Raw genomic sequence first — 26,483 nt, 5'->3', positions numbered from 1 at the left:
GAGGCAATTCAAGTTGATTTTGCTGCTTCTCAAGAAAACAAAATCTACTAGAGAAGCAGAAGATCTACTCAAACGGCAGCCCTCCGACCACGAACACCAGTTACCACCTGCGTTATATAATCGCAGTAGGGGTTGCCCAATTTCGCTCGCCAGACTGCATATTTTGGAGCCTTGTGGGAAAACAATTCTACCAAGCGGTTATTGGCACAATTTGGCCAGAAATCGTTGATAAAGAGTAACGCAGAGAGGCCAAAATTCCGCTGGCAGACGGTAACATTCTGCCCAGCCCGAGTTACAACAGGGATTGTACACAGGTAAGACTAAAAACTTCCCACAGCACCAGGGAACATCAGTATCTCTGTGCAGATTACTCCTACAAATAGTTACCTTGCACACCCCATAGAAAGGCAGCAGCAGAAGCAATTCTGTATCTGGACCCTAGTGCAAACACGAGGATTTTACTTACATATTCAAGACAGCCCCTATGGGTCCAGTTGGAGTCACAGTGGAGATTCCTAAGAAAATGGAAATGTCATAATGTCACAGTTAAGACACTTAAGTCAACATTTATCTCAAAACAAAGAATGTGTTTCCTGACCTTTTGATATCCTTGTTTCCAGTGTTTCCTGAACTTTAGTTATTTCTTTATTCCAGACATATAGCTATTCCTTGTGCCTGAATTAGCACTACCTTCAGTGCTACCTTGTTTCCTGAGCAATAGTTATTCTTTTTTCTTGAGCTTCAGCGATTCCTTGTTCCTGATTCGCACAGCTTGCAGCGCTCTCTTGACTCCTTGTTTCCTGAGCTGTAGCTGTTGTTTCCAGCACTAGCACTGCCTGCCAGTGCTACTTACATTCCAGAGCTATGGCTATTCATTGTTTCTGAAATAGCACTGATTGCAGTGCTTCCTAGATTACTGGATCCTAGAGATATTGCTATTCCTCGTTCCTGAACTAGCACTTCCTTCAGTGCTACTCTTTTTCCTTGATTCCTGATCCACTACTACTGGAGTGCTGTCTTGAGAATCTCTCCTTCTATATTTACCCTTTGCAAGACCCTGCCTTTCTTCCCATTACTTTTGTTCCAGTCTCTAGTTTGCTGTCTTGCTTCTATTACCTTGTATGTTTGTTACTTGCTTTCTGCCAAGTGTATCCTGTGATTGCCTTCTTTTCCTGTTACGCACTCCTCCTTACTAGCGCCTGGTCTATCGTGCTTGTGTTTAGTTCTACCCCCTTGCTGTTACTGTCTCGTGTGTTCCTGTTTGATCGCCAGGATCAGAGTGCACAGATAACAACCTGGATGGTGTTTCTTGTTTACTGTGAGTATTGTCTTTGACTTACATTTATAACATCACCATAGGTATTAGCTCCACAGAACCTGACTGTGCATGCATATCCTATATTCGGGTATTTGCAGTCAGTATCTGCAACAGCAATTGTGAGCTTCAGTCTTACTATTATGGAGCTCCCGAGTGCTTTACCCCACAATCACTTTATTGTTAATGTTGTTTTATAAATACGTCTTGCACATCTATGCTGGGTGCAGTTATTCTGAAAGCTAAATTACCTCTGGAGTGCTTATCCTTTCTGAGTTCTAGCTATCTTGTTCCTTTGTGCAGGCTTCCCCTTTGAATTCCTTTTCTCCTCTGACTTCTTGTGTGTGAACCTGGGCAGCGCTGTGGTAAACCTTCTGCTTACATTTTCTATGCAGTCTCCAGTCCTTGCCCAAGTCCCAGACAGTCCCTGACAGAATGACCAACCCACATTCCCAGGGTCATTTGTGAGGTTTCTTTGCATTCAGTTAGCTACCATTTTTTTTAAGGCCACCACGTTAGTTCTGGCCAAAATATTTAGCATTCGATTCAGAAAGTGTGCATGTATTGGCAGACATCCATTGCCAAGGCAACATAGTTCTGTACAACCTATTAGAAAGACATTTGACTCCAGAGATAGATTCCTGGAACAAAACAGACTTTTATGTGCTGGGTATAATTCCTTGTGGTTTACTGCTCCTTCGATGTTAGATTTTCATTCCATCTGTAACCCTGATCCTCACCGGATGTCAGCCAATGACCTACAGGATGAAAACTAATTTCTGCAAACCTTGTTAGCAGCAGAATAACAAAATAGTCATTCAAAGAGCTGTACTGTTGAGGTAAATGTTTGTAACTCAGAGACCCTCTGTCAAGACAATTTTTTCATTGAAGACCATTTCCATACTCAGTATGTATCAGCATCTTACCAAACTGGTAGTTCAATGACGCCAGTTAAAGCATGTTTAACCCAAACAACAAAGAAAGAGCCGATTCATTTCGAAACCTCCGTTTTATATTCAAACTATATAGCTCAGTCTTGTGACCCAATGAAGATCACAGTCCCCGATACTAAAGAGGCGAAATTTGGTGCTACATTCAAGGTAATAAATCAGTTTAACAAAGGAGAGAAAAGGCCTATTTAAACACTGGCAGCTAACAGTCAGTTAAAAAAATCCAAGGTTTAGTTCTGTTGCTTGTTGTGATGTTGCCAAGCCTACTACTGTCCTTGAAGAGAATGATCTACAATCTTCACAAGATATAGTTAAATCTAAGATTCTGGAACTACACCAAGAGAATAAAACTTTTCAGATCCTGCTAAAACATTATAAGCCACAGTTCAAGTGGGAATCTAAAACCCCTGTGCAAGACTACTTTTCTGAATCTATGTTAGCCTCCTTATAAATGAAGAATGAAACATTGTGCTCCCTTTTGCGTTCCCCCTCAGAGCTGGTCCAGTGATTGTGTTAAAAATACTGTGGCTGATCACTCAGAATAGCCATAGTACTTCGCGTCAAAGTGCAGTTAAGGAAAGTATTTGTTTGAATTCTGAATTTTCTAACTCCTCTGCTGTTTTGTCTTCTAGTGCTAAATTTCATCTAGGCACTACACCGAGATGTGTCCCTCCAGTTTAAAGGAAGCCGAAATGCCAGGCAAAACACAATATATCTCCTTGCTTTCTTTTCCTGGTAGTGAAGTCAGTTCTATCTCAGATAACCCGCAGACAGGCCATTAACAAATACAAAACCTGAACGAGTGCCCCGCATAATCCCTGATGTGACAATATCCTGTGACTCAGACCACGCTCTTGATCTAACTGCTGCGACTGAAGCTAACCTGCCTTGCTGAGAAGAAACTAAATCCGGATCCCTTGTTTGCGCTCTTGCCTTCAAGCACACCACATATTGAAAAGTCAGGAAAACTCTGTACTCTATGCACCGGTAAATCTGTAAAACCTCGTAATGTAGAAGAAATTGAAAAAAATCTCCTATGACCAAGTAATCTCTGAACTGTTTCCACTGACTACGAGATGCGAACTGCCAAATGGTAAAGGACGTCTGGTCATCAGAGACTCTAAGAGAAGCACTATTCTTAGCCATCCATAAGAAAATGCTTCAGTGTTTTAATGTGCCAAGGAACTGTGAAGATTTCACTACTGACAACCGGAATCTACTGTTCATGGGCTATCACCATTCCCAGAATTTAAAGTTTGTCATCTGCCTCTCGGCCTTCAGCTCGTCTTCTTGCAGAGTCTCCTGAGTCGTCAGCCGGACTGCTGCCTTCACAGCCCGAGTCGTCAGCCAGCCTGCTGTCTTCAGAGCCCGTCGTCAGCTGGCCTACCTTCAGCCTGCATGCCATCTGAGCCCAAACCTCTGGCCAGCCTGCCTACTGAGCCTCCAAACAATTTGCTTATAGAGCTAGACTCTCCTAAAAGCCTGATTACAGAGAGCTTCCAAAGGGCCCGTCTGTCGCGAGAGCCTCTAGCCTGTCTGTCTTCAGAGCCAGAGCCTCCAGCCTGCCTTCTGACACCAAACTCCTAGCTTGCCTGCCTTCCGACCTTGAGCCTCTATCTTGCCTACTTTTTGACCCTGTGCTTCCAGTGTGCCAGCCTTCAAAGGTCTCAGCACATATACTTTCAGACTGAACTTCCAGCCTCAGGGATTTACCATCAACATGTAGGCCTCCAGGGCCTGGGTCTCCTGCATGCGAGTCTTCTGTATGTTTTCCTCCAGGGTCAGATCTTCAAGTGTGCTTCCTTTAGCCGGCTTGCCTTTGACCTCTGTGCCTCCTGCCAATCCGTTATCTGCTTTTGACCCTACAGTCAATCTGCCTTTGTTTTCAGAGTGCTACTCTAGCATGCTATCATCAGGACTTTAAACACTTTTGAAACAGGTTTCTAAGCCCCTGTTACTGGATTTGGACTCTTCAGGTTCTGCTTTCAATACTGCTGTTAACTTACAGCCTATTATTCTTCCCTCCTGACATCAGTTTTTCTGCAGTCCTCTTGTATCTTGCATTACATCTGTGATAGAAATTGACTTATTTCATAGGAGCAAAGGCTTTGAATCCAGTTCCAGATTTTGGGAGCTGTTCGTTGGAGGGGGTTTACTGTCACGATTCGCTCCCTGTGCTTTCGTGCCCACCACCTGGGGACCGAATTGTGGGACTTTCCAATGTCATAATAAGCTTCTGGACACTCCGCGTCATGCATATCCCGACTTCCAGCCATTTGGACGCTACTTGGAAATCGCCATCCATTCCTAAACCATGCCGGGTTTTGTGGAAGCTAGCCTGCTCATTACTGAAACTATTGCCTAGAATTCCCTGGTCTCTGCTTCGTCACCACCCCTGCAGGCAAAGGAAGGGTCGAGGAATTCAGCTCACCTGCTCACACCGGATGCATGTAATTACTGTGAGCTCTTTTAATCCCCAGCTCCCTTCAGTCCAGCATTGGTCATTGTAGCTGTGTACCGGTGAGACCGACCCTTGTTTCCAGTGTTCCTGCGCTTTAGTTATTTCTTTATTCCTGAGCTATAGCTATTCCTTGGTCCTGAATTAGAACTACCTGCAGTGCTTCCTTGTTTCCTGAGCAATAGTTATTCTTTGTCTCTGAGCTGCAGCTATTTCTTGTTCCTAATTTGCACTGCTTACAGCACTCTCTTGACTCCTTATTTCCTGAGCTGTAGCTATTCTCGGTTTCCAGAACGAGCACTGCTTGCCAGTGCTACTTAGATTCCAGAGCTGTAGATATTCATTGTTTCTGAAATAGCACTGCTTGCAGTGCTTCCTATATTACTTGATTCGAGAGCTATTGCTATTCCTTGATCCTGAACTAGCACTGCCTTCAATGCTACCTTTTTTGTGTTTAGTTCTACGCCCTTGCTGTTAGTGTTTCCTAAACTTTAGTTATTTCTTTATTCCCGATATATAGCTATTCCTTGTGTCTAAATTAGCATTACCTGCAGTGCCACCTTGTTTCCTGAGCAATAGTTTTTCTTTGTTCTTGAGCTTCAGCAATTTCTTGTTCCGGATTCGCACAGCCTGCAGCGCTCTCGACTCCTTGCTTCCTGAGCTGTAGCTATTCCCGGTTTCCAGAACTAGCACTGCCTGCCAGTGCTACTTACATTCCAGAGCTATAGCTATTCATGGTTTCTGAAATAGCACTGCTTGCAGTGCTTCCTAGATTACTTGATTCCAGAGCCATTGCTATTCCTAATTCCTGAACTAGCACATCCTTCAGTGCTAATCCTTTTCCTTGATTCCCAATCCACTAATACTGGTGTGCTGTCTTGAGCCTCTCTCCTTCTGTATCTACCCTTTGCCAGACCCTGCCTTTCTTCCCATTACCTTTGTTCCAGTTCCTAGTTTGCTGCCTATTTCTGCTGTCTTGCTTCTATTACCTTGTCTGTTGTTACTTGCTTTCTGCCAAGTGTGCCCTGTGATTTCCTTCTTTTCCTGTTAAGCACTCCTCCTTGCTAGCTCCTGGTCTATTGTGCTTGTGTTTAGTTCGACCACCTTGCTGTTATGGCCTTTGTTTCCTGTGTGATCGCCATGATCCGAAGGCACAGATGACAACCTAGGTGGTGTTTCCTGTTCACTGTGAGTATTGTCTTTGAGTTACATTTATAACCTCACCATAGGTATCTGCTCCACAGACCCTACCTTTGCATACATATCCTATATGTGGGTATTTGCAATCAGTATCTGTAACAACAATTGTGAGTAAGGAACTTACCATGTGGCGCTCCTGAATGCTTAACCCCACACTGTTAATGTTGTTTTATGTCTTGCACATCCATCCTGGGTGTAGTTATTCCGAATGCTAAATCACTTTGAGTGCTTATCCTTTCTGAGTTCTAGCTATCTTGTTCCTTTGTGCAGGCTTACCCTTTGGATCCCTTTTCTCCTGACTTCTTGTGTCATCCTGGGCAGCGCTGCGCTCATATTTCTCCTTACATTTTCTACGCAGTCACCAGTCCTTGCCCAAGTCCCTGACTGTGTCCCAGACAGTTCCGGACACACAGAAGTTAAAACTTCAATGCATTAACAAGGAGCTTTAAGCATTGGGCAGCTTATAAGCAGTACCAGCAAGCCCATGACTGGGCAGCACAAATACTAGTCACAGGTGTGTACAATTTCCATTTTTCACAAGTCCTGAAGACTACTCCCATTAAAAGTATTGCATAAGGGATGCGGGTCTTAGTGAATACTTGAAAGTGAGTTATAGAACCTGTAGTCCATGGAAGCAAATGCAGGTTGCTCAAATGTATCCCAGATTAAAAGGGGAAGCAGGCAGGAGTCATACAGGGACTTTGGGTGAGTTTTAGTGGTGAATTCCAGGTTGCAGTTGGTCCATGTACAGCTTCCCCAAGGGGCGAAATAATGAAATCATAACCTATACCTTACATATACTTCTAGCAGATTAATGTAGACTAGCTATTGATGAACAATGCATGAGATATTGTGAATAAGTGTCAATACAATGATTCTTAAAAATATACATGGCTTTAGGTAGTATTGGAATCTTCCACTCAGCTGAAAAAGGTGTCTCGAGGGCATGAATATTGCTACCCATGCTGAAGTACTAATCTCGCAGGTAGGAATACTTTCCAGGCCCTCTTCATCCACCCACAAACTAAACAAGACATCTTCTTGATAGCAATCACAGCTTCTAGTGTAACAAAGCCAATAAAGGAAAATAATCACTGCTCTAACACTTTAATATAAAAGATAGAGGCATTTTCCTACAAAAGGTTTCTAATGTAATTTCTCATTATTGGGTTGTTCCACTGAATATGCCTGTAGAAATAAAATAATGCCACAAGTTGCTTCTACGGACCCATTTTAGATGAGCCATGATGCTGCAGCTCATACTTTATTAGACTGCCGCCTGTGTTTCAGTTCCAACCTCTTACCTCCTCATGACCTCATAAGAGGCAGAAAGGAGACCGCAGCAGATTGAGCGGCAGTCTTAACTGTGTTCTTGGCACTAGTCCCAACCCACAGAAAATCAGCTCACTGTGCCTCTAGCTAGATTATACCACTAACGGGGAAGGGTATGAGGGATTGGCAAGACCAAGTCAGAGCCATCAGTCCGTAACTGCTCTGGCTGCTGAAGGGGTGTTGGGGCTTGCAGGCTATTTCAAAAGGGCTGAATCAGTAGTCTGGTCATGAATATGGGGGTAAACAGCAGAAGTGAGATGAAACTGAACTTATCCACATTGATATCTGGGAAAATATTAGGCCTGGCCCGTGAACTTCGCTCAGTTTGCGGAGTTCTCGTGGAGTGCAGAAAACTCCGCTTTGCGATGTGCAGCGGAGTGTTTCCCCCGCTCGCGAACTGTAAGTGCGCAAGCGCAAGCTACCGCTCGGGTAGAGTTTCTACCCGAGCAGCAGGAATACCAGCACTGCACTCCGCCACTCGTGGAACTTCGCTGAGTTCTCACATTTGTGAGAGTCTTTAAGCTACTGGCATTGTAAACGACAATGCCTTTTATTTATCTGTTTTAAAAAACAACACATAAATAAAAGGCATTGTCATTTACAGTGGCAATAGCTCAAACTCTCGCAAATGCGAGACCTATTGCATTAATATGGCACGCACTTCAGTCATAAGACCCTCAAACAAGAGCCAATCCAAGAGCAACAAGCTTTCGGAGAGAGGTTCGGTTGAAGGCAAAAGGATCAGCTAAAGTAAACAAACCTTCTCAAGCGGTCTGTCATGTCTGCTGGGGCTCTAGGGAACACAGAGCTACCTACATTCACGAAACCACCCGCCGAACTGCTCACAATAGGCATACAGGTGCCATTGTAAAAGTTAAAGCACTGCATTTTGCTGCTGGAAAAAAATAAGGCTTTTTAAAAGTTGATTTATGCAGTGCGGTGTGGTGCACTGAAAAAAATATTTAAAACGCAACGTCGCGGTGCTTAATAAAATAAAACCAAAAAAAAGCATTACTATTGGTGAGGGCCACCTAATGAAAGGCACGAACTGGATATATATATATTTTTTTTTAAGGTAGTTAAGAGCATGTCCTGCCTACAATGGCAGGCCGGAGAACGTCATTAAAACAATAGTGCAATAATAATATTTATAGTTAAAACACAACGTCGCAGCGCAAAAAAAAAAAAAAGAAAATGAATATGGCAAGGGACGCATAAAGAAAGGCCAGCACTGGTTAAAAAAAAATAAAGCAGTTGAGAGCATGTACAGCCTGCAAGGGCAGGCAGGAGAAAGTCATTAAAGAAAGTAGTGCTCTGAGGCTGTAATTTAAGTTTACAGAGTAACGACAAACGTAAGAGGGTCAGTCCTTATGGGAGCTTACAAGATGCGACAAGCCAATACAAAAGAAGGACTATTAATCCTATACACCAATGAAAAGCCACAGTTTACAAAAGTACAGTGACAGGAGCCAATTAAAAAGATGGGGCGGAAAATGGGCAGAGCGTCAAATCCATACCTGAATACAGCATGCCTTGCAGAGCAGTGCATGCGCTGCCCAGGCTCGACCTAAAAATCGGAAAGGGGCACGCAAAGAACTGAAGACTTTAAATGCTTCCTGAGACTTTGTATTGTGTGCTAATATTCAAGTCATTACAACTGTTAGAATACACATTTCATTCACTTCTTTCTGAATGGCATGGGAGAATTAAGATGTGAAAGAAGAGAAAGATGTGCACAGTTGTGGTTTAAAGAGATACATTAATCTAAGCTCTAATCAAATAATTTTAGGAAGCACAAAACGCAGACAGAACAAAGCTACACTACTACAAATCATGGTGGAAGGCACAGTTTAGTCAGAGCTACAAATGTGGTTGGAGGTAAGAAAAGAGGTGGTGAGAGGTTTTATAAACTCGATGTATAGATCCAACTGCTGAAATACCACATCTCTTCTGTGTGCATTAGTAAAATTCAGTACAAGTTAAACGAAAGGAAATGATTTCATGTTTTTGCAGCAAAACTGCTACTGCGATAAACTGAAAATACCACAGTTCGTACGTTCAGCACAATAAAACGTAAATATTTCCAAAAATAAAATTAATGTATAATGATCCTAACTTGTGTCTGTTTTGCCCAGTCCCACTACGCACAAGTCCCAATTCCCATCTCTCAGCTCCTATGAGACTTCAGTGTTGCTCACTTTGTTGATGATTCGGGAGCGCCTAGGAATGCACTCCAGATCATATTTGCTTTCATAGATGGTTGGACAGAGTCTCCAGCGGTTGTTGCGGTAGATGCCAAGGTAGGTGTACACATCAGGCTTATATGAAATGGAGCACTTGATGCCTGCACTGCGAATGGCAGCATCCACATCCATCACACTTTCCTCATCCGTGAAGTCCTCATTATAGACACAGATGACATGTTTGCGTTCCAAGTTGGGCATAAAGGGGCTGACTTTGGCAACGCCAATCCTGCCATCAACAACTAAGGTGGCAATGCCACGCCAGGCATGATCAATCTTGAAGCCGGTGTCCAGGTGCATAAGCCACTTGCCAGTCACTACCTTGTGGTTCAGTGCCAGTTCCTTAATAGTGTCAAAGGTGATGTGGCGACCACTGGTCTGCAAACGCTCCCAGTCTTCCTGCAGCTCCGACACATGTCCGGCTTCATGCCAGTAATTTGGCCCATAGACTGCGATCCAACCCACAGCCTCCATACTACGCTCAGGGTCACCATATCGCAGTACCCGTGACGGGCGGTTTGTTTCAAGCCAGTCCTCAAATTCTGCTCTAGGGGTTTTCCTGGCATCAAAAATTAGCCAGGGATCCATGTCAGCAGCCAAGGACTCAGCTGCATAATCTTCAGCTGGGAAATGGACATTTTTCCCCATCTCTTCCTCCTCACAGTCACCCATTTTCAATGCCCTCCGATTACTCTGCAGAAAAAAATATGAAAAAATAAATACACAAATTAGTAAAGTCAGAGATAAGTTGTGTCCTGACTTTAGGCATTCTAAAAATGCTATTTGTTCTTATATATGCTACATTATGATTTAGTTGATACAACTGCCATGGATGTTAGGACAAGAGTGGGAGGAAAAAGGCTGAAATATAACAGGATTTATCATACTGTTTAGTGAAGAAGTATGAATTAAGTACCTGGTAATTCCACCTGAGCTCACAAAAGTGATAGGGCAACACAGATATTCAAGGAAACATGTAAGAAACATCAAAATGTGCAATAATGGAATCATTAATCTAACAGAGGCTGAAACATTCAATGTACTTTGAAAGGGTTTAAAAAAATGCAATATTGAAAACCATGGCCCCAGAATGAATGCGCTTACCAATTATATGAGGTAGGAGTGTCTAAGGGGGAAGCAAACAGGATGTGGTGGCTCTACAAAAGGAGATTGAGAGGCAGGCACAACACGTAACGTACATGCCAGAAAGAAATGGGAGGGATTGTAGACCTTGACCATAAATATGTCAGAGTTACAACCTGAGTAGGTCACAACATCTCATTGCCCCTGTGGCTAAATTGGCTAATCCTTATTATAATTTGCAGGCCTATTTCTCATATACACTCATCCATCACACTACCAGGAGCCGCATCCTATATACGATAACACACTTAGATGGTCATCACGCACAACATGACAACACTTCCCATATAGGCTCAAAAATACACCACCACCTTCCCAACCACACACAATTCACGGAGTAGCTTGCTAGTCGGGTGGGCAGGCGCTTCTGAACCCCACATAGGGGTAGTTACAATAAAATGTTAAGATCTCTTTTCCCAACTAAATTTTTATTTGGCACATACCCTAAATCTTTTAAATTCAGACAGAATTTCAACTCATCTCTTCCTCCCACTCACTACCACCAGGTCAGTCAAGGATTTTCTCAATTCATATCAAAGATTGCAAACCCACCATCGTCAGTGCCAAATCCCTGGGTGTCTCAACAAAACATTCAATCTTTGCATCAACACTGTAGCAAACCCACCTTTTCTGCATGGTAACTAGCTTTTTCACCTTTTTCTGATCAATAATCTACAGCATGCTTTGAAAAAAGGTCTAAATACGGTCTGACTTTTAAGTGTTTTTTCCTCCTCATATTGTGTGTTTCTGGTTACCTACGTCACTTGGATATTTTGCAGGAAATTCAGAGCAGCAGGAGAGGTTCCAAACTTAGATCTGTATAGGTAGCATGACTGCTAGTCACGAAAACAGGAAAACTGCACTCTGAGGAAATGTGTGATTATGAAGTAGGCCAACTGGGTAAGAAACACAAAAACACAAAGCTTTTTCTATTGTTAAAATTGTATTGGAGTTATGGCGGTTTGATAAATATAGTATTATAAGAATGGACTTGCAGTGTGTGTAATTGGAGACTGACTTGTGCTTCTCTTATGGTGCAGTCACTCTCCCAGCTGTCTCATTTTGTGCATTTACAATAAACAGGCTTGTCCTCCCTTTGTTGCAGATGTGGAGATTAAATATTTTAGCTACATAAAGGATTTTTCCCGACAACTACAATCCAAAAGCTATTTTCACTGGCAGGGCTGGATCCTAGAAAATGTCAAAGTATATGTTATAAACTTTTCTCTGAAACTTTAGACAGGATACAGCTAAAATAGTCATTCAAATACTATCTTTATATTTATTAAATGGTCAATTCACTGGTAAAATTAGATTTTTAATGACTATTTAGGAAAAATAACTTTTAGAAAATTACCTTTTCCCTGCCTAAATCTTTTGAAGGCTAATTTGCATTAGTCTGCCAGCAGTTGGCCAGAAAGTGCTTGACCTTAATGCGGTATTAAAACTGCTCCCAGAGCAGAACAAAGGCTTAGACCTGTTACAATGATGGACTGGGTGTGGTGTATTTGATACTTCCCATCCCAAGAAGGGCAGTTGGGGTGGGGCGCAGGATTGGGATGCCCCATATTTAATTTGTGGAGCAAGATGTACTGGAGAATTGTCGGGCAAAAACGGTCTGGAAAAGTGGAGAGGGTTGTCCCTGGGAACTTGTTTCCAGTTGATTAGGGACTGTCAAGGAGTCACCCCATCCACGGGCTAGTGCAAACCATAAATGGGACACCCCAAGGAACCCTCCTCAGAACACTTTCTGAATCTGCGAATGATAAGCAGACTGGACAGCCTGTCTGTGATCTAAGAGGAGCCATGACAGACTGGATGTGAATGAATGAGTTTATTGTTTAAGTTTACATATTTACATAAAACTATATACAATATTACCTTACACAGATACATACACGTTTGATAAATACTTGATCAAAATAGCTTTAAGACAAGATGAAGAGCAGGTGCACATATTAAAAACACTACACAGGATTTCTTCATCATAAATTAGATGAAAAATAAATTTCAAATGCAATATATGTCTTAATACTAGTACATCAACCCGGAGCTGCTCAGATCAGGCTATTTTTCTCCCGAAGCTTAAGGCCCAGACTCAAACATTTTAGTGTCGCCCATGGATTTTGATATAGTGCCATTTAAGCAAAATAACAGGCCCTATGACATTGTTCCTATGCCCTCAGTGTTAAAAACTGGCTTTAGGGTGTCGGACGGCATCGCATATCTTGGCTTGACGTTGGATTGGAGCCTCGCGCAGACGGCAGCGGTGAATTATGCGGCCCTTCTCACTCGCATTCGGGCAGACCTGACCCGCTGGCGGCGACCTTTGTCATGGTTTGGTAGGCTGTCCACTGTTAAAATGAATGTCCTCCCGCGAGCACTGTACCTGTTTCAACGCTTCCACTGGAGCCCCCTCCACAGGTCCTTTCTCAGATTCAGACTGCAATTGAACGCTTTGTATGGGGACCGATTTCACCCCGTCTGCAGAAGACCTTACTGCAGCGCTCCAAGAAAGAAGGCGGCCTTGCTTTCCCCAATATTACCTGCTACTACCAAGCCTCCCTTCTTCGGTACTTGGTGGAATGGAACCGCCCCATGACCGAGCAACACTGGGTCGTTCTGGACCAAACAGTGGCAGGCCATCATATTTGGCGTGATGCCTGGCTTCCGTGATCCGCTCGCGCCTAGGGGCTTTACTCCTCTCCAATCACCCGCCCTACCATGCTAGTATGGGACAGGGTCGCCCTGCGGGCTCGTCTTACCACATTCCCCCTCGCCAATGACCCTGATATTTTCAAATCCTGCCTTCCCCCTGGCATGGACACGGGGGCTGCGGCACGTTGGACAGAGGCCGGCTGCAAGCGCTTAGGACACCTGTTCGACATACATGGTCTCATTCCCTTCAAAGAACTACAGGAGGGATACGGCCTTCTTAGCTCAGATCTCTTCCTTCACTCCCAGATGACACACTGGATCTCAGGAGTTACGACGCACCCCTTGTCACACAGACCGATGCGTCCCTTTGAGAAATGGCTCACTCGCAAGAAAGATGACAGAGGGCTCATTTCAAAATATATTCCTTCCTCATGGCAGGTATTTCCAAAACTTGTTCTGCGGGTCAGAAGCGATGGGAGGCTGAGTTGGGAGGCACGCTATCCGACAAAGAATGGGAGGATATTTTCTATCACGTGCACCACACCACACGCTCTACGGGTCACGCGGAGACCTCTTTCAAGATCGCGTCCTACTAGTACTATACCCCAGCCTGTCTTACTAAGTGGCATCCTACCTGTGACGGCCTCTGCTGGAGGGGCTGTGGCAGCCCAGGTACGCTCCTTCATCTACTGTGGCACTGTTCCAAGATTACTAGATACTGGGAAGGGGTTTTGGATGACATCGACAAGGCCTTCTCCACTACCATACCTAGGCTCCCGGCATATACCATTCTGGGCCTGCCCAACGCGCTGGCTTTTCCCCTGCGCTCTACTAGAGGGAGACAGATGGCGCTTGCGCTGAACGCTGCGCATCGAGTGATCCTGGCGGGTTGGAAAACTGACAGAACTCCAGATCATAGACAACGGCTGCACCAGCTCTGGTTCCTTTTGGGTATGGAACAACTCTCTATGGCCACACTGGTGACCTCCGCGGCCTATGTCAAGACCTGGGCCCCATTTATCAAAATTCTCTCCACTGAATTTCGGGAACTGGTGTGTCCCACCTACCTCCGGCTCTTGCAGCTGATCCCTGGCAACGACTCCCACACAACCCACGGTGATGTGGTGTCACACTTTTGATCCCTCAGCTGTAGGTAGGCCACACTAACTCAATCGCCGATAGCTCAGCTCCTTCCCCTTTCCTTTGCTATTGCTCACCGGGGGGTGGGTTTGGGTGTTCACGGGTTCTCTTTGGTTTGGTTTTTACGGAAATGGCACCACTTTGCAGCGCCAAGCTGTCACAGGCCCCTAGCTCTCATCGCCGGTATGTTACGCACCACCATGATCTCTTGCACACTTATATGCTGGACTTGCGCTTGTTGCCACATTTTCCATTCTCACGCGGCCAGCCCTCTAGGTTGTAGGCGGCTTGCTGTGTTAACCATCAGTCAGTATGTTTCCCGTGGCTACTTTGCTGCAATGATTGGATGAGCTTTTTGCCGGCCCACTGGGTTGTAGGCGCCTGTGTCCTAATTCATCTTGCTATGTGCTCTGCCAATAAAAATTGATTTAATACTAAAAATTGGCTTTAGATGTTTTTTCCGAGCATTGAGTAATGCTGGACACAAGCACATTACATGTGCTATTGACTCCTGGGCTAATTTACATATCCTGCAGGGCTAGTTTACACATCCTGCACATACTGTAAGTTTGACCCTTTGAAAGTGCAGACACCATCAAAATCCTTTAAAGAAGGATAGAAAAGTCTACAAACGCAGGAAGGCCATCTTCTCCCATGGCCGCAAATTATAAATCAAGTTAACATTGCCTTAAAGGAGTAAAGGTTTCAATGGTGTACTTGCTATGCATCTTGCTTAAGGCTCAATATCCCTGAGCAGGCTACAAGCTTGAACTCCTTTTTCTACCACTAGCTTCCGAACGGTTCTCAACATGCCTGCTAGTGCCTCTATGGTAGGGAGATTACCCACCAGCAACTTTGCAATCATTGCACTTTGAAAAATATGCTTTCCTCGAGTGCAGTTAACACTTAAAAGCATGCACTAATGACTTTTTAATTCCGTCCTCTTAAAAATCCATAAAGTAGTTAACAACTGTCATAGTAGGCAGAGAGGTAAAGCCTAGTTCTAGCCTTACACAACACAAAGGGGTAGATTGTTTTAAACATAGAAGTTTTCGAATACAGTTCGAGAGGACTGTATGTAAGTATTGAATGATTGCACAATGCCAAATCAAGGAAATGTTTAAGAGAACCGGAATAATCTCTGCTTTTATGACATTGAACAAAAGGCCCATTGCTCCATATTCTGTAGAAAACCTTTTAAGTGCTTCAGAAATTCTACTTAATTTCTCAACATGGCTTTTTCAATTTCGTTTTTTGTTTAGTGTAATGCTCGGATATGTGTATTCCTGGACCACTTGTAATTTAATATTGCCTATCATCCAAATAAAAATCAGAGCTCTTTCGACCAAAGGACATTACCGTGGTGTTATTAATGTTAATTAAAAGGTTATTTCTTCATTGTACGCTTGCATTCTATCCAGTTGCCTTTGTAGGCCTATCCTGATAGTCGCCAAAATAACCAGGATCATCCGTATAAGCTAAAAAAGTGGATGTTAGTCCTCCACTGTTTTTATGTTTATCCCCAATCTGATAGCAGGTATGCTTTTTCAAGTACTTTTTCAGAATCATAACGATTGGACCAATTTGCATGTGCACATTCCCTTTGAGTCTTACTGTTAGTCATAAACTGAACTGACAAAAGATCCCCTGACTTAACGTGTTCCAAATCTGAGAAACTGAGTAAAACAGTAATATCATCTGGCAGTTCAAAATTTCAAATGGCCTTCAAATTCAAAACACAAACAGAAGTTGATTTGCATCAGTGTCCGTTTCTCTAGCGTGTGATCTTTTGTTGCAAGAGAACTCCTGGGGTATTTCCTCAGTCTACCTTGTAGTATTTTTAACCCCCCCCTCCCCCCACGAGTATCACGTTCAGTTGGTCAAATCATAATCAGTGAGGACGTGCTATTAGCATATACATGCTGCTCTTGAGTTGGAGGATCCCTACTCAGAGAGATGGCATTATCTTTAACAATCGATGAGTTCTTAAACACCTTTATTCCCTGGCAATGTCAGAGAACCTTTTAGTATTTCTGAAGTTCTTTCGTAATTTTCATGATCTCTTTGCCCTCATCTTCGAGTGCCCGAAGTATATTCGTTGAACCTACCTTATGGACCTGGTCATTCCCACCATTTCCGCTGTCACAATTTGAAATTGCATTGATATTCACTTCCGTCTTGCCTGGGGAGATCGTTACATGATTTCCAAATTAAAGAGCTTGCGTTATTTTACATAAATTCATGTGATTCATTTAATTCACAGTTCTGACAATAGTTATTAAATTAATGAGCTTTGTTCCCATGTTGCATTACTTAGTGTTTCTGGCGTGATTTTTTCGTTTCATGATTTTTTTAAATTAGTGTGGTTTCTTTTGGCCTCTAGCCGATTGCTGGTGAGCTGTCTGCTTATTTTTCATTTCCGAGGTTTTCATGTCCATAATTTATTTAAATGCAGTTTACTTACATAAGGCTGAAAGGGCTTTGGGTTAACTTCCAGCCCCAGAGTATTACTGGATACTGCAGAGATGAGGTGATCTTCTTGTATATTTTCTAAGCCACCAGATGTTGACTGTCTCGATACAGCTATGGAATTATGATGTAGAAATGTCGTTGCCCTGCCACAGTTACCTTCTGTGTCTTTCCAGTGTTAGAGCGGTCATACTTCGACACAGCCAATATAGGTAGATTATTTACATGTAGCAATACGTTGGACTAAGAGTTGCATCTTGCATTGGGGGTATTCCCCCTAATATTTCTGTACATTTATATGGTAACAAATCGGAGTGAGTCTGTGATATCATCAATATGCAAAAGTTGCAGTGTTTTAACCATTAACTCCTCCAAAAGCTTCACCTGCATTAAGCAATCGTTGTAAATTTATTTCTGAGATTGTAAAGTTGAACGAATCTCCTTTAATAGGGTAGTTTGATAAACCACTGTGGCACACTGATCAACCTATTATGTCAGTTTAGTAAAAGTGTTGCGAATAGCGCTCATGGCAGCTATAACAGGGTAAGCTGGGGGAACCAAGTCATCCCTTTCAGTCCCCATCGTGTTTGGGAGGTACTGCAATGCTTTTGCCCCGAAGGTACAGTCTGCGCCTTTTTAGGTCTCGCCTAGCTATTGCGTTTACGCAATCGCTATACGAGACTCTAGTAAGAGGGACATATCAAAGTAGTCCCAAAAGTGGATTGCATGGCGAGCACGCGCACAATCACGTGCATCGTGCCGCCATGCAATCCGTTTTGGGAAGCGCTTCAGCCCACTGGCGCCCTCGGCATCATAATTCAAAGGGTCCGCTCCCCAGCCTGGAATGCGCATCTCCCGCCCCCGCCAAGCGCGCTTGCTTTCACTTTCGCGCGACGGGCGCTCGCTCGCGTCCGGACCAATTTGTCTTGTTATATATGAAATTCCAAACCTAGTTCTTGATATCTTGAGGCCGCAGCTGCTGACATATCCTATGTCGCATTGTACATTCCAGTCATTCATAGCATCATTCAAAATATAGTTGGCAAGAAATAGCTAGATAAAGAAAATATATTTATTCCTCCTTTAGCCAGGAAGCCCTTTCCTCTTATTTCCCACATACTGCATTCAAACTTGATTACTTCGTCATGTCCCGCTCTCAGTGACGTAGCAAGGTCCCCTGGTAGCAGGGGTGTAACGCAGGCCCCTGTGGTGCCAAAACCATTAAGAAGGCCTCTTTCCACCCAAGGCTTATGAATATAAGTGAGTGCCAGGGGCCCATTTCCTCATTCTGCAGGAGTCCCCTTCATTTTGCGTGACTCCACTGACTGGTAGAGTGGTATAACATGTGCTTCCTTGGGGTGCAGTGAACCCCTCACAATCCTGGCTGACACCAGTGATAATCTCGTCATTTTGTGCACTTGGTCTGGTGAAGGCACACGTGGTCATACACCGGATCGCAGGAGGAGCTGGTGATACCTGAAAATACAAGTTATTCTCTTTTTTCCTTACTCAAGCTCCATGCTGCATTACGGTTTTGTTAGAGGTTATTCGTTGTTGCATTTAAAAGTGCAATAGAAAGGATCTTCAGGATATCAATCCACAGTTAGCTGCTAATTTGTTGTTTAATTAAAAGAAGTTCAATGCTGTAATAAAATATTGTTGGGCATGTAAACATGAGTACTGGTCACAGTGAGGAATCCTACTGCTTGGCTCAGCAAGCGATGCCACATCACAGACACAAGCAGAAGCATCCTAGTCTTTGGGAATGGACAACTTAGATAGCCTCCTGTCATCCTATAAGGGATAGACTAGTTGGAGCTCTTTTAGTGGAGCTCAGTCCCAGCTGTGTCATTCCGATAAAGCTTTTGCATTTTTAAACCAAATGACATCTATTGCAAAGTGGCATTGGCACTAGTTAGGTGGCGGGTTTATTGTTAGGGGATTTTCTGGGTAATCTTTGTGGGAGCACATCCTTGTGACAAGGACACTAAACCTGGACACTAAACCTCGTTAGCGATAAGGTACTGTGTTTAAATTAGATTTAAAAGCACTCTCCAGGTTCCTAGCACCGCCAAAGTATCCCTTGCATATATATATATACCAGTATGCTTGAAGACTGGTTGTGTTAAAAATTTGTAGTTCGTTTAGAACTTGAAGGCTGTGCAAGAACCAGCATATAGGAACATTTGAAAACAAAACCTTGTAATATAAACGTCTGTAGTTTGTGTAATTGAACTGCCTATTAAACAAGAGACCAAAAGCCTTAACATGGCAACCACCCTAAATAGTACTCGTGGCTTGGCTCACCTGGCTTTGAAAACTGAATGGTTACCTGTAAATTCTTCCTCAGGCTGAAGATGGCCTATCAAGACAGCACGTGATTAGAGGTATAGTGTTATACGTTCCCCTATTGAAGCCCTTACAGTAAAGGAACATTCTCCATTAGTAGCCTTCTATTAATAGGTTCATGTGCGTTATGCGGCATCAGGTCACCTCACTGGCCAAGCCTCTTTGAAGGCCTCTGAATGGACATCACAGTCTCAACCAGTAAGGGAAGTATCTTGCTTGCTTAGTTTGTGCCCCCCTATTGTGAATTGTACATTACTCGCGTCCAATGGCTCGGTAACCTACATTTCAAGGACAGAGGAGTTAAAAACAAGCATCCGGTTGCCCTACACCACTCCTACTACAAATTGCTGATCTGGATATCAGTCTATGGGAATTTTTTCCTTCTTCAGTAGTCTGTTTACTAAAAAAGCAGAACAGATACTGCAGTTCCATTTCTGTTGGGTTTTGCTTCCTCCTGTGCGTGGCGCATCTATAGGGCATTGCATAATGTGATGCATCTTCTCCTTCTTGCTCTTAGTTCTACTCTAGTGCGCGAGCTTCTTTCATAGACTATTCCTGCATCCGTTGAAGGATCCTGGAAAAGAGCCATCCTGCCTCTTTAGTAGTTTCTGAGGCCAGTGTCACTAGGTGCCTGAATGATGAGCTCTCCGAGTTCTACAAAGGAACGTGTAGTGATCGTGTTAATCTGAGCTGTAGTTCTGTGACTGGTTATAGATGCTGGGAGACAGCCTGAGACATAAATCTATAAACATAAAGATCGTAGCATGTCAGTGCAAATATATATGCCCAAGAAAACGTGGTATGTAGAACAAGTGAACTTGGACTTATTTCTACAATGCAAGCGTCTAATTCCATATGTTTACCATAGTGCAGCCTTACCAACTTGAAATGTCAATACTTACTGCCACACATGTTGCAATTACTTTACACAGGAAACTACGGAGTCCTTACTCACAATGCCTATTTAATGAGATTTTGTCTCGTTAGATGGATGCAACACCATGTGCTCGTCTTACAAATGTGAATTCATTAATTTCTGCACATGAATAAACTGTATGGTAGGCGCCATATCTGCAAAACATTGGGCCAGTAGTACGCTATTTGTCACTATAATTGAGGTGGGAGAAGGGCCATCATGAGCTGCTTGAGACATAGACCCTTCCCACATTAAACAAGCATTGGCATAGCCAATAGGTCTCGCTTTTGGGACCTTATAAGTGTTTAGCCATGCAACAGTTGCATAACTAAATACTTATAAGGTCCCAAAAGCGAGACCTGTTGGCTATGCCAATGCTTGTTGTGAACCTGGCAGTAAATTCAGCAGGGTCTTCTCTTGTTGTAACTGCTGTGGATATGTGACTAGAGGACCTTCTGACCATTTATTTAAACTACTTGGAATGTCAATTAAGTTCAGGTTAGCTAGTTAATTACCCAAATTGTTCTTTGCACTGAAATAGGGGAAGAATTTCTTCCTGGTGACTCCTCTCTACCATATACAGATTCATTATCTGAGTCCACAGGAAGGCCAAATTGCAACTTTGGGGGGGCATTTATTTGGGCTATGGCAGTAACTTGATTTTCCGTTGAAAAGGGTCCTGTCTCTTAGCAGGTTCTCCTACGTCTGAAGGAGTTAGCGTAGTGCTTTTCCGGGGTTGCAACCCGAAACAAGGCATGAAGGGGAGCGTTGTGTTTTTTTTGGACCTTGACCGGCCAAGAGGGAGAATTATTCCAAACACCCTGTCCCTTACCATTCTCTTCACAAGCCCCCAAATACACTAAAGACATCAGAGCACAAGCTCCTGCTCGTTTGTGTCACCTCGTCTTCATCTTGAGTTTGTCCCTCTGCCCCTTGGATGCAGTGACACTAGGTCTAGACAAATATAGTCCAGTTGTAATCAGGCTTCTGGTTGAAATTACAGTGCACTTAGGCAGTGCTGAATTATCTCAGGAGCTCCCTCCCGACTGGATGTTGCTGCTGCCACCTGCAGACTTGATGAAACGTTGGCCAGAGGTCCTAAATGGTTTAAAACCAATGCACTCCCATGGTGCTTCTGCGGTCCCCTAATCCATCAGATGTCACCCCCCCCACAGGTGCCTAAACCAACCTCTTGGGGCTTACTGCCCTGCTGCAAGCCCAAAACTCTACTGGCTCTCCAAGGGAGTTGGGCACGCTGGCAGTCCTCCACCACGGCTAGGAATTAACACAGGGAGGACAGAGTGGAGGTGACCCTAATAACAGAACCTCTCAAGCCGCCTGGTGCCCTCTCTTGGGGCATTCTTACTAAACAGTACAGCCGTTAGTAAAGTACCAAAATGTAAAGAGTTAGGCTACAAAAGTGGACGGGGGAGCTGCTCCATGGTCTCCACAATATTCCCCCCCCCCGTCTCTCCAAGTACGAGTGAGCACGTGTAGCATACAGACTTCCTACACGGGGAAGCAGAGTCAAAATATGCAATATGAGCCAACTGGCAGGCACAAAAGAAAAAGAAACACATATGAAGATTCAACTCACCTCTGCAAGTGATCGCCACCTCCACCCACAAACCAAAAGACAAGTCCCCGTTGGAAAACTGGTGGCTTTTGTAGATTTTAAAAAAAAAATAATAATAATAATTTTAGCCGGCTTTCTGATTCCTTCTGGTTCCTTCCTCTTTCAAAAGAAGACTTCTGAAAAGGGAGAGTCCTGCACACCGAAGATATCTCTGCAAGGCCATAGAAGAGGGCGTATTGCAGTACTGAATATGCCAGGCAGATTCAAAGTAAGCAGCTGAAGTGCAAGGCCCAGGAGGGGCGTGGCACAATACAGGGCACCTACTGCAGAAAAGCCCATGTCATCCTGATAACCAACATCGTTACACGGTATGCACAGCTTCTAGCAGTGCTTATGGGTCGGCTTCCTTGTTGCTTTGTCCTACGAGGAGACAGACTCCTGAGTCGTCTGAGGAGTCAGAGTTTGTGGGCAGGCACAAGCACGATTTGAGACTGGGTGTGCTCCCTCTTATACCCAAGACAAAGAAGTGGACTCTAAGTATCAATTGGCTACCCTGCGCTGTGGCTACTGGGACACAACAAACTCCGGCAGGTCTTTTCCTGAAGTGACCAGTACCCCCTGGACCTGGACTAGACCTTGCTGGTGGCCTCTTCTGGAGTGAGTCCTGGCCCTTAAAGGATGTTCTTTTGGTCCTTGGAAATTTCCGAGAGGAGCTGCTCCTGAAACCTGAATGAGTGTGGATGTACAACATTTTAGGACTTGCAAGACATACGGAGTCTTCTGGGGACCGCATGGTAAAGATGTCCAAATTTGATGCACCTCCCTCAGATACAGCTGCAGACTTGCCCCGCTGAAGGATATTGAGATAAAGATAAAGAAAAACCTAGGGCCTTATTACAAGTTTGGCGATGCGGTGGAGGTTAGAGTGTGGAGAACTGGGCAGTCCAACCATCGCATTACAAGTTGGGACCATCAGGTTTGCGATTGGGAAAAGGCAGTCGCCAGGGGGCGTTACGGGTGAGCTGCAGCGCCGTCCGTATTACGAGTTTCCTGTTCAACGAGTAAACCGCAGCAGTCTGACCACCTGCTTCAAGGTGTGGCGGTGACAAAGGAATTGGGTTGCCTACTCACTAGTTTCTTGTTCTTCCAGGCAGATTCCGACCGAGATCACTTTCTCCAAGTCCCCCTTCACAGCAGGATTTCATGCAGAGGTTACAATCCTGTTTGCAGCGATCTGCACGCAAGTTCTTTTCATGACATATACCCATTGCCAGGACTGCCCAAATATGGGATGAACCCCAGTAATGGCTATATGCTATTTATCCCCATATATCACGCATGTGTGTGCATCTGACACATCTGCAGTCGAAATGCACACACCGGCATCGATTTATTTGGGAAAAGCACTCAACACCGCTGCAAGATCCCCACCGCCACACCACTGGTCCCGTGGTCAACTCTTAATACGGCGATCTTTGGATCAACCGTGCCGTGGGCAGCTGGCGGGGGCAGATGCAGTCCTACAGTGGCTGGACCACCAAACCCGTAATAAGGCCCAAAGCCAGAAGGTAAAATCTTTGACTGGGATGAACCCGCTTGGTGTATCGGATCTGCGCTCTATCGCCATCAACCTGAAATCACACCTAGGTCCCAGTCTACTGCTTCCATAGACTATCATTGGCGCATAGTGCAGTGGAGCTATTTTTAGTTGAACAATTAATAAGTTCCTATCTCTGGTTTCCATTATTGCTCTGTCCACTAGCTTCCAGGTGGCTGAGCTCAGGTATGGTTAGGAACTTCAGAGGAGTTTTAAGACATGTGAAAAGCATGTGAAAGCTGGGCAGTTACCCATGGCCCCCACAGTGCTTAATTTGTGCCAGTGCTTTCCGGTGCTTAGCACTGGCACATATTTATCAGGGCCGGGTCTACATAACGCCACGCATTTGCAATTCGGACTCTGCACGTCATATGTCAGGCAATGTGAACGTGGCATGGACTAGAGACTACTACAGTCAGTATATAAAATTAAATTACCTCAGAGTCGGCGCTCGCATCGCATATGATTGATTACTGACTGTCTGTTCCAGAGCGTCCGACTCATTTTATGTATGTATTCCAATGACAATGCGCATTTCACATTTGCTTTAGGCGGCTGGGGCCCTTCAGTGTTGCTGCCGATGGAAGGGCCGCGGGACACTGATTGGGCAGGGGGCTGGATTTGGTTTTGCAGGGGTAGGGCTGTGCAGCAGGCAGCGCGTGCGTAGTTTCTTTTCAAAATGCCACGCCCCGGCACACCCGCACGCACCGTCCCCACCACGAGTCATCAGCTAGCCCGACCTGGAGTGCAGGCATCAACAGGCCTAGGCCGCCAATGAATAAAGACTGGCAGGTATAGATAAAATATGCAATAATGAGTCACTATGAAACCGCATAACCTACAACTGTTTGAGGACCATTTTTGTACCCATGGGGGTGGGTTCCTTCCATGGTGGGATATCTCCCAAGTCATAACAGCCAAAATGTGTCTCTTATAGATGGTTTTAAGTGGGAAATAAGATTGTGGCTCCAATTTAATAAATGAATTGATAACTGACCATGCATGACTTTTTTTCCGCAAACTCATCCTCACTGAAGCTAGATGTGATAGGTCTCCATTTAATTTGGTTAGAAGATTAGTTATGGGTCAGCGGAGGATAATGTTTCCTGATAGGCCAGATATTGTGTCTCCCATAGCTCAGTCAATAGAACCCAATGAGGATCTCACTCAGTTTCTTAACAGAATGAAAGAAAAATGGACCCAGGAGGTAGGTCAAGGTTGGGAAGTAACAGGAGGCAATGTCGTATTATTCTAGAATGTAGTTGAAAAAGGGTTGCCTTCGAACATGCAGGACAGCCTAGATAGTGGAGCTAGAAACCAAGCCCTGGACATAAATACAAGCACACATAATACATTTTGCAAGAAAAAGCAGAAGCAAGAAACAAACAAACAGGAGGTGACAGAGAAAGCAGCAGCCAAGTTAGTGCAGCATACGTTGGCAAAGAAAGGAGCAGTGGAAGGAACTGTATTCCCAGCTGCCACTCAGATGACTGCAATGCCTGTGGGACCAGTCCCAAGGACCACTCAACAACAGTACCCACAACAGCAGGATGATGTAAGGATGCAGGGAAGTAGTAGAGAAAGGCGAGGAGGAAGAAGTAGGATGGGTCCTCAAAGGAGGGATCAGGCATGTCATTATTGTCAGATGTTGGGGTATTTTATTAGAGACTGCAAAACAAAAAAAATGGGATGAGCAAAACGGAAGAGTAGGAATTTATAATCTGCCAGGAAGCACAGCAGTACAGCCACAACAAACTCTACAAATGAAACCTGTGCCGCAGACACCACCCCAAAATACACAGCCAACAGTATTTCTCCAGATAGAACAGGTGCCACCTCAGTAAAGATACCAAACACCTGCAATGGCGACTCCACCCCAAAGTGGACAAGGAGGTGTAGTTTTGATGGGAGGTAATACTCTCCAGATGAATTCTGTGGGAGGATATATATAATGAAGGTGCCCACAGAGTATTTCTGTGTCAAGTCTTGTCAGTGATGCACAGGCCGGATGAGGAACCCACTGTGACGGTAGCCATCAATGACAAAAGGAAGGAAACCTTCAGATTTCCAACAGATCAATAGACACACAAGAATTGTCTGTGGAAGTGATAAGGGTTCCTTTTACCAAACCACTGGAGATGGAAATAGGAAGGAGGCACATTGGTGGCTGTTTACTGTTTTCTCCAGCTACCCCAGCTAATCTATTAGGGAGAGATCTGATGGCCAAATTAAATAAAACCATTCGTTTTGAATCTGATGGTACTATGATTTGTTCCACCACTGGAATATCACCTTCCAGGATCATGGCAGTAACAGTAGACTCGTCTACTGGAGATCAGAGCTCGACCTGCTGATATGGAAGCATATACTAAAGTAGTGTGTACAATTATAGCAGAGACACCAGAGGTACTGGGAAGGGAGGTTCCGTTACCCAAAGAATTTCTCTTTCAGTGACAAGGACAGGACTCTTGGTTGCCCAATGCTGAAATAACAGAGGCTTTAGAAGTAACACCAACCTATGGCGCTCTGATGGCCAGTGACCATAATCATGTTACATAGGCATGCATTATCTTCATTGAGCCAGAAGCAAGCATTTACAATGCAATGGTCTCTGCATTGTTAAAGTTAGAGCTATTGGCATTGCTCATGACTATGAGCGTGCGTCCAGGTTTACTCCTCTGTTTCCTCCCTAGGCCTGCTGCTCTATCCCAGAGCTCTGTTCAGCACTCTCATCGTGGTGTGCTCTGCAGGCTGTATTTACAAGTCTCGATCTCGTGTCTTTCACTTTGCCCCTAGGACAACACTTCTTATGTCTATACACATTTCTATAGACCAAGGCATTGTTCAAAGAGGTTGATTACGACTATTCAATAACGCTAAATCTAAGCCTCACCACAGCAATATTTTTCGTCCTATCGCTGGTCTACATTGTGTAGCTAAAATCTTGCAGGTGTGTATAGCTAGACTTCCCAAATCATAGAATTTATTAAAACAACCCATGAAACAACTATCAATCGTTCTCTCAAGCCATCAGACTCCTATTGATCATATTGAGACTCGACTACTAACGGTGCTTGGTTGATCATTACCAAGGACACAGTAATCAAACCTTTGGGATTTTCGTTTACAAAGCATGG

General features: G+C 44.2%; 1 protein-coding gene across 1 annotated transcript in view; it reads right to left on the bottom strand.

The window, feature by feature from the left end:
• Window positions 1-9,086: 9,086 nt before the first annotated feature.
• The window catches only part of C9H11orf68 (chromosome 9 C11orf68 homolog), a 44,390-nt gene continuing 26,993 nt past the window's right edge, over window positions 9,087-26,483 (bottom strand). Inside the window, exon 2 of the mRNA XM_085625883.1 lies at window positions 9,087-10,191. Coding sequence (XP_085482009.1) covers window positions 9,430-10,170 — 741 coding nt within the window. The 5' untranslated portion in view covers window positions 10,171-10,191 and the 3' untranslated portion in view covers window positions 9,087-9,429. The remainder of the gene's footprint in view (window positions 10,192-26,483) is intronic.

The sequence above is a fragment of the Triturus cristatus genome, chromosome 9 (assembly GCF_964204655.1).
Source record: "Triturus cristatus chromosome 9, aTriCri1.1, whole genome shotgun sequence".
Classification (NCBI taxonomy): Eukaryota; Metazoa; Chordata; class Amphibia; order Caudata; family Salamandridae; genus Triturus; species Triturus cristatus.
This window is presented reverse-complemented; position numbering and strand designations above follow the sequence as displayed.